The following is a 12,770-nucleotide window of genomic DNA, read 5'->3' as shown; positions in this document are numbered from 1 at the left end:
GCAACAGGAAATGCATTTATTCAATTTTCAATTTTAATTATTAATTAGATTTTTTTTTAAACTCTACGACTTATATGTGTGGGAACTATTTTTCTCATTTCTGTTGACTATGTATTAAAGTTTGACTAACAAAACTTGACTCACCCCATATACAGGGTGGTCCGTTTTTCATGGTTCGCCATTGGCAACAGTGAAACCGTAAGATATACAGGGTAGCTCAAATTAGAACAAAGTTGCGCCTTTTCAGGGTCGTTAAAATAAGAACAAGAACAACTAGATTTTATTAATTTTTAAATAAATTATTAAATTTCTTTAATTTTGTGGGTTATTTTTCAAATAAAATAGTAGTAAATAGTTGACGTGTTCGTATTTTTATCCTCTATATGTTACTGTCAGGATCCAATATGGCGCCCATAAGAAAAAAAAAACAACTGAATGTTGAATAACTGAAACTAGTGGTCGTAGAAATGTTCTTTTGACGAAAATGGATTTCCCGTATCTTCTTATCCCCTAGTACCAAATTTCAATTCTTTCTGTTGTGAAATAAGGACGCCAGGGATTGTCTAAAATCGCTATATTCAGTTTTTTCACAATATTTCAGGACCGGCAGCAGATATATATCTTTGATCTGTTTACGGTCTCCCAGATAGCAATGATGAGCCATGAAATACGGACCACCCTGTATATTCTCATTAGACTTCTTAAGAGGCTATTTTTTAAGATGAACTATAACTTTTAATATGTATATCTACTTATTTTTCTGTCAGTTTATGGTTCTAAATTCTATAAATCTGGATTGCAAAGAGAAAGATTTACATATGATGAATGAACTATTAATCAACATTAATAAATAATGTAGAAAATATTATTTATGGGTTTATCTAAACTAAGATTTTTCCGCTTGGTTTGTTTTCGGAAGAGAACTCGACACTAACAATTCTAACATCAGAAGATATATAAATATTAGCAAAATATCGATAACTAAAAATTGTTCAACATTTATAAAACGTTACTAATATCTACTACAAAATTAAAAAATAATAAAAAGCAGCAACTTTGTTCGGACAAATGTTAAACTGTAACAAAAAATAAAAATATTATTATTACTATTCTACTATAAGTTGCTAGTCTCGATAGAATTCATCTTGCATCGATGCTATACGGAATTGCACACCACTTGGATTGTACAGTGTACCACGGGTTTTGTAGATATGCGTTATTTTCATATACAAGTATTCTAATCATAAGACTCCGTTTCTAACTTATGCTACAGTGGCGACATCTCTGCTTGTGTCCCTTCCTCCTCGCTTCATTCTCCTGGTCTATCTTCTTCCGAAGAGCATCTAACAACAAATAATACTTAATAGTAACGGCTAGTAGGTTTGTTAAATAAGGAACAGCTATGAGGGTTTTTAAAATTTTCTTTTCATATGAAGATTACTTTTCTATAGACTTTCCAAGTAGCAATTGAAATTTTAGTATAGTAATTTTTTTAATTATATCTGTTTTTATACCTAAAATTTATAGAAATTAAACTTCAAATGAATATCTACGTCGATGAGAATTATGAAAAATAGAATATACGTTTATAAGGCAAATTTTTTCTATTATTACATTCGTCTCTTGTTTTATACCTGCTAACGGTCGTCTTCCTATGGCCACTAAACTCTCATATAATTCTTTAACTGGATTAACGTCGGGTGCTAAGCCGTGTGCCCATATCAACATCATTCGGAAACCATGTTCTTTGTAACTAGACGGACCTGGGAAATGATCAAAAAATGTACAAGATGTACTTTTAAAGATAAAAAAAAACAACCAAGCGAATGAATTTTTGGAATGTCGGAAGATGACAAATAGGTATCAAATGATGTTCATTAAACTGGTAGTATAAAGTGCCATGGCCATTATTTTCGCAAAAGTTTATCCTAACAAAGTACGAGTTTAAAAAGTTTTCAATTAGGAAAATAAGAAACGAAAACTTAAATTTAAAAGCGAAAAAATGCAGGTCAAATGTATCTTTAACAAGTAATTCGTCATGAAATTCTGCAACTTTGCCCTAATTTGATCGACTTTGCATTTCTTAAGATAACCTAGAACTCAATGGTATAGAAAACACCCTGTACAGTTTTGTTTTTTTCTTATTTATATCCAATTCAGATTTATTAGCGAACATATATCTACATATATTTTTAACAATGTAATCATATTGTATTATACACCAACGAACTAATGTGCATTTAATCCTAGGGGTGACGTTTGAGAGATGTAACAAAAGCGGGGACGCTGGTAGTTTATTTGTTAGTTCTTGGAACGGATGGGCCAACTCAGACAGTAAAATATTTTAGTCAACAGTAATTATTGAAAAGTTATGGGTTTTCAAGCAGGTTTAGCGTCGCCATAAAGTCGTCGAGAGACTAGTGCCTTTTGTCACCGGGAGTAATAAATTTGCAAAGCCGTCCTTCGGGGAAGGCCTCATGAAATTTAGCAATGTTTTTGAACAAGTTCACTTTGAACGTCGGGGCCATGTGTTGGGTATCTGGTAGCTTCGGTTTAGCCCATGGTGAAGGGAAAGATCGATATTTTTAATAACGCGTGAAATACATTCGAAAAGACGTAGGAATTCCAAGATATTTAAATAAGTTTGTTAGGATGTTGTGAGGAAAATAATAATAGATCAAATAGCTGGTTTTTAGGCGGATTTTCCAAGCTATAAGAATAGATTTATTGGGATCGACTAATCCATCCCGTGTTGCTGTACAGAGTCACAAGAGGAAGGTGTAGGGTTACTTGTAAGTTCAGTTTAGCCTCAAAATTATCCATACAATTGTAAAATCAGTCTATTAGGTATTAACATGGTATAGTTAAGACATTTCATCCCCCGATATTCAGGGAGCCCACCAATAACATAAGAACAGAAACTTCTGGATCCAAGAAATGGGCGTGTCGAAGCGCGGTGTCGAATTCAGGAAAGATCTCCGAAAAAAGGCAGTTTCTCCTTGAATTCCACACCGGGCAGTTTTCTTAATTTTAGAGTCTCGGGTTAGTTTAATAACGGTTAAAGTCTTTCCAAATTTTGCTATGCGCGTTGGGTTCCCTGAATCTCGGATTGCGTTGTCACGTAAATTATGTGTTTTCATTACTTTGATTGTGTTTTTTATTGTTATTGAAACCGTTCCTGGAAAGTTTTGGTGTTTTTTTGTTCTTCCAAGTTAAGTGTCACCATATACCAACCAAATGGATTACATTCTACATGAGCGACATACGGTAAGTGACTGGAATTCATTCCCTGTATGTGTGATTGTTGTTGTTGGATAATTTAATGAATATTGTATTGTCACAAGAGATTTTACTAGAGAAATCGACTTGACTACATTACAGCTAAGCTAACACTGCGGCGTTCAGAGCTCGCACTCCCATACATCACATGTTATACATACGTCACATATAAGAGCTGTACAAAGCAAACAAAGAACAGAACATGAACCGAACACTGAACGTACAACATTTCTAAATTCCCACGTATTAATTAAAGTGTAGAGGACAAAAATTATAAACTCCCTTTCGAGACGTAAATAGTAAACTCTTTTGAAATCCAGTCTCGTTATGATACTGGTCACAAAGGTAGATAGATAAATAAAGAAATAACCCCTCAGGTTGCAGAGATGAGACGAAGTCACACGAAATGATAAAGTAAATGTTGCAGTAATATATACTTTGTTTTCCTTCTGATATCCTCTGGAAATATAAGCGCAACGAATATATCAAAAGTGACAAGGGAAAGTAGAAAGATGTATATTTAATATGACGCGGCAAGTAACAATTCAATTTATCCATAAATTTTTGACAGACAGATTAGCAATATATTCACTATAGAAAGCTATCCAGAAAGCCTTACAATACTTATTTTATGTTATCTTCGAGATAGATGAAGACGATCTTTCCTTGTTGGGTCGTTTTGAAGACAAATAAAACAAATAATTTTAAATAAAGTTTTACATACCTCCATATAGGTAATTATTATTTATTTTAGAAGAGATGTAAAACACGTCGGTTACTCAAGAACAATTGAATATACAGTGCGTTCAGGATGAAAGGAACAAGTTCGTTTAAAATTCAGGTAATTATTTTGTGGAAATACGCTCGGACACGTCGATTAGTATTTTAAGTTGCGGGTTTTTTGATATAAGATAATTGTATACTGGATGTGTCATGAAGAACATATTCAGTCTTCGTTGACTTATTTTAATGGAACACCCTGTATATTATGCCATTTTTTAATTGTACGGTAAATTCTGCACATTTTTTGTATAACATACCATATCTCGAAAATTACCGGTTTTCGTAATAATGACGTTTGAAATGTGATAAATGGAAAAAAAATATGTTTAATGATGAAACATTTATAAATAACAATTGCTTTATAATAAATGTTCAATGTTTTGTCGGTTTACTTCAATACATTTTTGTAGTCGAAGGATTGTTTCCGGCTATCCGTTTTCACTTGGCTCTGGTTTTCGAGATATCCTTACCTAAAAGTGTCAAAATCGCGATTTTTTGACATATTTAAGGTTATGTTACATGGAATATAATTTTTTGCTGAAACCATTAATGGGGTCTTAAAGTACTATACTTACTCTTTAAAACGCACTTGGATTTATCCCGATATCATTTTTCGTCTTTGAGAAATCACATGTTGAAATTTAGTAGTTTTACTTATTTCTCAATTTTTGAATATACTACACATATACAGGGTGACATAAAAGTATGGGAACCCCAAAAAATCTCGCGAGATATGCATTTTCCGGAATATAGGGAAAGTTAGTATTTTTCCCTGGCTATTGAACGGTGGTCATGCCATGACCACTGACCACTGACCACGTGGTAATTATGGTAGTTATGGTATGGACGATTTTTTTAAATGGGAACCTCCCTTTTTGACACCGGAAATGGAAAGAGCGGAAAATTTTACGTTCAGATATGACCTTAACTATTTCAAAAATTTCAAAATGGCGGCGAAATCAAGATGGCGGAGGAAATTTTTGAAAGTTATCCGATTGTCACCAAATTTTGTATGCGGACGTTTTCGAGGTCGCTGATCACGAATCCGAGGTCGGATTTAAAAATCAAGATGGCGAATCCAATATGGCGGACGAATTTTTCGAAAATCAACCGATTTGCACCAAACGTTGTAGACGCGGGTTTTTAGGGTCACTGATTACGAATCCGAGGTCAAATTTGTAAAATTCAAGATGGCGGATTCAAGATGGCGGACGAATTTTTTTAAAATCAGTCGATTTGCACCAAAGATGTTATACCGCCGTTTTTGGGGTTGCTGATCACGAATGTCGGTCAGCGACCTCCCAAAACCCCAGTAGGTAGGTATATCAAATTTGGTCTCCATCCACCATCTTGAATTTTGAAAATCTGATCTTGGATTCGTGATCAGCGATCTCGAAAATCTGTAAGATCCCTACTTCCAGGTACCGATGAATTTAGGTTTGTGGCACTGTGTGGTGAGTATACTCAAAAATCTAGAAATAAGTCAAACTACTAAACTACACAAAGCTGTTTCTCAAATGATGCCGGGATAAATGCAAGTTTTAAAAAGTAAGTATAGTACTTTAAAAAACCCCATTAAAGGTTTTAGCAAAAAAATGTACCTATCCATTTAACATAACCTCAAATATGTCAAAAAATTGCGAATTTGGCAATTGTAGGTTAGGATATCTCGAAAACCAGAGCCAATTGAGAAATTTGGCCCTAGGATAACGATGAATCATTGGTAAATTATTTATCTAGTAGTTAAAGATACAAATTTGCTGAATTCAGATTATAAATACTGATAATTTGTTGATCCTCGTAGGAGTCGTAGGATGTAGAAGAAGAGAAAGTTCCTTAATTTTATTTAAAAAAAAACAACTATCTGGAGTTACTCTGTTAAGCTTACATGAATGTAGTACTAAAACCTTAAACCAACACAATACATTTTTGACCCCTTACATTCTTATGTCTCCATTAAAGTTTGAACATATTAAAGTAGACTCAAAGCCCATTCCAACTCTTATAACACCCTCTCCAACAAACCTTCATCAATCATACATTCTTTTCATCCACGCTCGGCATTCCGTTACAAATTTCAAGCACTTAACTAACGACATTACCATTATACTGGTGCTCTATAGCTTTTATCTGGTCCTCGGTGAAAGCCCAGTGACTGGCTAGCCTCTTCCACTCGCCGTGGCTCAAGTGTTTGTAGGCCAGCTTGTAGAGGACCTCCCTCAGCCTGAAAAGACGGAAAATAACATTACCTCCTCCGTTTCAGTGGGCACAATTTATCTGAAGCGTCGCAAGACGGACAAATGCCCGTTTCATTCCGCATTTTTAAAACGCCGAGATAATGGAGCTTCCTTGAGCGGCGTGATATATGGCGGTTGTCGCCGTAAATTTAACTTATCTTTTGAAAACAAATTTAAAATATTGGCGGCAAGTGGGTCACGATAGTGACTGTGACGTTTTTAGCGTCGAGGTGGACACTTTAAATAAGCGATAAATAACTTTGAGCTCAATTCGCAGTCTTTGAAGTATAATAACCAAGTCAATGTCGTGCGAGATGGGCTTATTCACTGCGTGCTATTTTTAAGAAAGTGTTGCAAAGTTCTGTGATGTGTAATGGAAGCAATGAAAAGGTATCCTGTTAGAATTATTTAATGGGAGAGCATCATTATAATTGTGATAAATACATGGTGTCTCAAAAAAAGGATTGTCCTACAAAAAACAATCAGATAAAGTTGTAGGATATCAATGATGAGCTTGATCTTAAGTTTCAAAGTCAAACCAAGATCGACTTGAAAACATTAAGCGAAACTACCTTTTTTATGCTTGCAGTCGGTAGAGTTCCGAATTTTATAAATATGAGCTCAGAAAATTTTCTCTTGCAGGTCATTTAGAGGGGGAGATTCGAAAGTGACCTTGACTTTGACACAAAGGTCAACCGCAGAGCTCATTTGAAGGTTAACTTGCATTTTTAGATATGATAGATATATTTCTGACGCCGAAAATGGATAGAGCGGAAAATATGTCTTTATGTTATAGGTGAAAGTGACCCTAAAGGGTTATTTTAAAGTCAAATAAGGTTATGAATAAGATTTTACGATTTACGGCAAAGCACTTACGACGAAGTATTCTGGTTGCAAGTTTTATGGTTTGATGGGATCATACGATGATGACCTTGACTATGACCTAGAGGTCAAGCTTGAAGGTTCCTTGAAGGTTACTATGACCTGCATCGAAGCGATCTTGCCTTGACTGGCTGGGCCATAGAGGTCTTGCCTTAACTGGATGAGGCCGCAAACAAGGTTTTCCTATTTCGTATGTTGGTTTGACTTTCAAGCTTGTCCTCTCAGTCATCATCATATGATCCCATCAAACTATAAAACTTTCAACCAGAATCCTTCGTCGAATGTGCTTTCCCAAAAAATATCGCAAAATCTTAATCAGAAACTTATTTGACCGTAAAATAGTACTTTAAGGTCACTTTGACCCATAGCATAAAAACATATCTGAACGTATTTTCCGTTCTATCCAAGTTGACCTTGAAATGACCTCTACGGTTGACTTTTGTTTCAAGGTTAAGGTCAAGGTCAGATCTTCGAATGTCCCCCTCAGAACCCTACAACCCTTTTTTCTTGAAATTGCTTCCTTGCAGGAAATCAGCTATTAAGTTTTTGTCTTTTTTGATAGGACTCGACTTTGAAAAGTTATCGGGAGGTTTGGGTCCCTTTTTCGACTTTTTAAAGTATTGAAAATGACACATTTTAGGATCACAAACAAATTTTATTCATATTTTTTAAGTACCTACTACATACCACAGAATTTTCCATGTTCTTAATAATAATACAATTGTCTATAATTTTATAAAAATTTGAACAAATGAACTAAACTGCGTTTAGTGAAAAGCAATTACTTCTAGGAACAATAATTCATTATTTATTTTTTAATAAAAGGAAACTAGTTTTCGTGAAATAAATATGTTTATAAATAAGCAGGATAGCATTCTATAAAGGTCAGATGTCGTTTTTGCGACCCTAACATAAATTTTAGATGGAGGTTAGGACGTTCCTAAGAACGTTAATGATGTTTTATTATATTTCACAGGCGTTTAGGGTGTAAAATATTTACCAAGACCTAAACTAATGAAAGGTTAATAAAACTTACTGTTTACGGCTTTTGGTACCAACACGAAAATGAAGGTCATATAAATTGTTCTGTGCTTTGCGCTATTCTCTTGCGCTCATAAATGTCCTATTCAGAGGTATATTTAATACTTTTGTCATTAATATATTTTTTAATACATACAGAGTGTTTGAAATTTTAAATACGATAATTCAGGCTTCCACAGAGAAATAAAAATAGTGACTCTTTGCTATATTAGTGTTCCGTATGAAAAAAATTAAGTCTTAATTCAGACCAATAACAATAATAGATGTTGATTACAAAAACTGCAAATACAACTTTTTAAAAATTGGCACCAAAAAAATCGTAGCAAACTTAACGTGGAAAAATAGTCGATCATGCTGTTTTGTTTAATTAAAGATGAAGATAGTAGATGTACCTTTCAGATTCCTTCCCCTTTCCATCATCCTTGGAGTTGGTCCTCCATTTTCGACTTAGCTTAGGTCTAAGACTCTCCCTTCTCCCACTATTGGTTTGTTCTTCCTAAAAACAGTTACCAGTAATATAGTAAATATATGATATTTTAATGAAATTTCATTAGTATCCCCAAAAAAAGTCATGGAATCTCTGCGACCAATTCTTTCTTTCCATAAAATTTTATGACAGTACATTTTCGAAGTCACAGGTCTTTAATACAAAACGACTGGTCCACGATAAACACAAATGGGGTAGTCATTAGCTAGTAACACTATTACCCTTTAACGATTTATCAGAAGCCACCATAACCTTATAAACCCAATGAAACTGGGATCAGAGTAGACAGGACGAAAGAAATCAAATAATCACGATATCAAAACCTTGAAGTGGGGCAGTCAGTAGTAGTAACCCTATTACCCTTTAACCCTTTATCAGTAGCCACCATAACCTTATAAGCCCAATGAAACTGGGAACAGAGTGGAAAGGACGAAATAAATCAAATATTCACGATATCAAAACCTTGAAATGGGGTAGTCAGTAGTTAGTAACACTATTACCATTTAATACTTTATCAGAAGCCACCATAACCTTATAAGCCCTATGAAACTGGGAACGGAGTGAACATGACGAAAGAAATCAAATAATCACGATATTTATGGCTGACCAACCTTAGAATCAGGATTAAGTGCACCATTATCAGAAATCACCATAACCTCATAAACCCAAGGACCCCATAACACCACAGTCCTATGGAATTCGAAATACAGAGAATAAATTTGAATTCCTTCATCCTGTCCTTATCTTCCTTCTCCAAAATCTTGGCCTAACTCCACTGAATTATATGACCGTTTTCCCAAACATGATAGGGATAGGATTATTTCTCAAATTCTCATTTTTCTCCAGTATTTACAAGAAAAGACGTCTCTTAAACAAAATGTTTATTACATTTACATCTTCGACAAAATACCAACTACCCGTAAAGTGGGTATTGGTTGTCCGAAAAACTCTTCTAATGTTAATGTTTGTTACCGTTTCTCTTTAATGTTTCCGATAATACAGAAATATACGGATTTTTTTTGTAGATGTAATTTCCCTTTGCTATTTCACAAAATTTGTTTTATTTTCAATATTCTTAAGCTCTTTAAACAAAGTTCCCGGGATACTGGCCATTTATAAATACATTTTTCTTGTTGGGCAAGTGTTTATTTCATTAAACTTTTTAAAAATTTTCACAGTTGGCAAAATACGCAACAAATAAAGAAAAAAATCTCAGTTGCTGGAACATAACATACGTACTAACTTTTTCTTTATTAAAATACTAATAGTCTTGTCACTGAAAGCGAAAATAAGGTAAAAGCTCCAAATTTTTTCGGATAGCATGGATTTTCTGAAAATTTGCATACAAACTCATCTGACCCCCCCACTTCAAAAGTTATATTGTGTGTGCTTTTTTCTATTTGGGGGAAAACGACCCTTGTACGAAAAAAATGCGAAAATCGCAGATTTACGTATTTTAAAGATACAATTCATGTTCAAATATGTATGATAAAATTCCTTTCATGTTTTTAATATAATTTATGAAATTTAATTATTTTTTAACCCTTAAGAACCCTTAAGAACTACCCTTCCATGGCCAAAAAAATATTATCTTGGTGCATTCACAATGTATTACATTTCTTTTGTTATTCATTAGAAAGCTTACGACTCATTACAAAGTTGCAACCATCCCTAATAAAATAAACAAAAAAATATTATTGAAAGCTTGAGATGTTTTAATGGTATGCATATGTTGAATTATAAACTTTTTATTTGTTTTCAAATGATCTATGATATATTGCTACTTTTCAGCCACCCAAAAAACCCTTATGCAAGACATAAAAAACCTAATGTGACTAATGCGCTAATATGTGACTATGATGATATAATTAATTTTTTTTAGTTTTATTGAATTTATTCTTAATATTTTTTTATTAAATTAATATCAAATAAAAAAATTTTATATACATTATAAATGGATGTATTGTACAAAATGTTTTTAAAATGGTCTGTTATTTTTTAAGTGTGTATATAATAAAATATTTAATTTTTATCACTGTCATCACTATCTTCAGCCTCGCCTTGGTCCAACATTGAAGGACAATTGTTACAATTATAGCCAGAACATGAACCACACGTGAGATTGCAAAAAAGTCCTTTTTCTGCAACCACAAGTTGCGCCGCATCCTTTTTTACATAACTTTTGTAATTTTAAAGTTATAAATTTACTCAAAAAACCATTTTATAGGGAATATAGCACTTTAAGTTCTGTGATTTGCAGTTTTTTGAGGCCTTCGTTTTTTAGATTTGTAAGTTAAAAGGGCTCAGGAAAGACAGTTTTGGACTTAGTTTTGAGTTTCTAACGGTCATAACTCTGTCAAATTTTGTCCTAGAAAAATTAAAAAAAGCAAATTGTTCAGTAAGAAAAAACCTAGAATTTATTATTCTATCATTTTTTTTATAACTTTGTTAGTTTTTGAAATATTTTGAAAAAAGGCGATTTAAAAAAAAATTAAATATTTTATTCAAAAGTAAATGAAATATTTTTTAAATTTAGGCTTATAAAATCGTTCAAATTCCCAGAATCTACTGTTAATACTTAAATAAAGTAAATTGCAGAAGGAATACGTTTAATTTTTTTTTCGTCAAGACATTAATTTTAATACCGATTTTTTTTTCTCAAAAACCAAGACAATCATTTTATTTTGATTGTAACTTCATTAGTTTTCATGGTAACAACTTTTACCACCACTCAATTTAAAGGTCTTATCAAGAACTTTAATAAGTGTTATATAATTTTTCCTCGAAAAACCTTTAATTTTTCCGCTACAGGACGTTGAACGCTTCGATTATAGCTATCTTCGAAATTGACTTCAACTTCTGGAAGTCATAACTCGGGTTCTATACCACCTACAAAAATTAAAAAAAGCAATTTCTTTACAATTTAATTAGCTTAATTTTTGCTTATGATCATTTTTTTGATAAAACTTGTAGTTTTTGAGATATTCGCGAAAAATGGCTCAAAGACATGCATTTTTTGGGTTAAAAACGAACATGTTTAGGCGCAAATAACTCAAAAAGTATTGACTGTACACAAAATTCTATTAGAACATTTTTTGCTTAGAATTCGTCCCTCTATCGAATCGTTGGGTTATTTTTAATAAAAAAAATTCCCACCCCCCAGAAGATGTGGCATCCACCCCTAAGGAAAAAGCACATATCCGCACTATATAACTTTTGTTTCTTGGGCTATTCCCTAGCTACAGTTTGGTAGTACAGCTTCAGTGACTGGACTATAATAGTCATTTAGGTACTAGTTAAATTTATAAACAGTAAGAATTAGTAACTACAATAAAAGGAATAACTGAATCCTCTAAAAAAAAATAGCTGTGATAAAATTCCGCTCATTAAATTCTTTCTGTACATGCTGATTGGCAGTACATAGCCCTGGGTGTATATTTGTGCAGTCTACCAAATTCCAGTGGCGTACAGATAAATATTTTTAAATCATTTTCGAAGGATCCTTTTCCATTTCCTTTTTACACTACGGTATTTGTAAGGATCCTTTGTATCTACATCTGATTTGTTTCTCGTTTGATAAATTGTGAAGCATTTTTACGTCAAATATAAAGATCATTTGCTAATTTCTATAAAACCCACGTGCCTATTTAACCAAATTCTGTCTCGGTAAAAATCAAAAACACTCACGTGAGAAGGATAATCCAACCGCGCAGTTTTTATAATCATATCCACTATGGCTGTGAAGCTCCCTCTGGCGGCGATATACAACGGCGTTCTGCCCCCCTGTTCCCGTTGCTCTATGTCGGCTCCTGCGGCAAGCAGCAGCTTGCATATCTCCGTATGGCCCATCTCAGCAGCGATATGGATGGGCGACTGAAGCCTCTAAAAAAACGTGTATAAATAAGCACATTATTATTATTATTGTCATCCTTGCTATTTACCGCGTTTAGGCAATTCAGTTCTGCTCCTCGACCTATTAGCGTGTCCACGACGTCCACTTCGTTGGATTGGCATGCCATGTGGAGAGGTGTACTTCCACACTGAAAATAAAGAATATATAG

General features: G+C 33.6%; 1 protein-coding gene across 1 annotated transcript in view; it reads right to left on the bottom strand.

The window, feature by feature from the left end:
• Positions 1-340: 340 nt before the first annotated feature.
• LOC108915564 (ankyrin repeat and death domain-containing protein 1A-like) overlaps positions 341-12,770 on the bottom strand; it is a 95,378-nt gene continuing 82,948 nt past the window's right edge. The window contains exons 9-16 of the mRNA XM_018721630.1: positions 12,651-12,749; positions 12,397-12,591; positions 8,615-8,718; positions 6,165-6,286; positions 4,638-4,650; positions 3,707-3,738; positions 1,635-1,766; positions 341-1,343 (exon numbers count right to left, since the gene is read on the bottom strand). Coding sequence (XP_018577146.1) covers positions 1,258-1,343; positions 1,635-1,766; positions 3,707-3,738; positions 4,638-4,650; positions 6,165-6,286; positions 8,615-8,718; positions 12,397-12,591; positions 12,651-12,749 — 783 coding nt within the window. The 3' untranslated portion in view covers positions 341-1,257. The remainder of the gene's footprint in view (positions 1,344-1,634; positions 1,767-3,706; positions 3,739-4,637; positions 4,651-6,164; positions 6,287-8,614; positions 8,719-12,396; positions 12,592-12,650; positions 12,750-12,770) is intronic.

This window comes from Anoplophora glabripennis, unplaced genomic scaffold (genome assembly GCF_000390285.2).
Source record: "Anoplophora glabripennis isolate ALB-LARVAE unplaced genomic scaffold, Agla_2.0 scaffold726, whole genome shotgun sequence".
NCBI lineage: Eukaryota > Metazoa > Arthropoda > Insecta > Coleoptera > Cerambycidae > Anoplophora > Anoplophora glabripennis.
The sequence above is the reverse complement of the archived record's forward strand: the minus strand, read 5'-3'. Positions and strand labels throughout refer to the sequence as shown.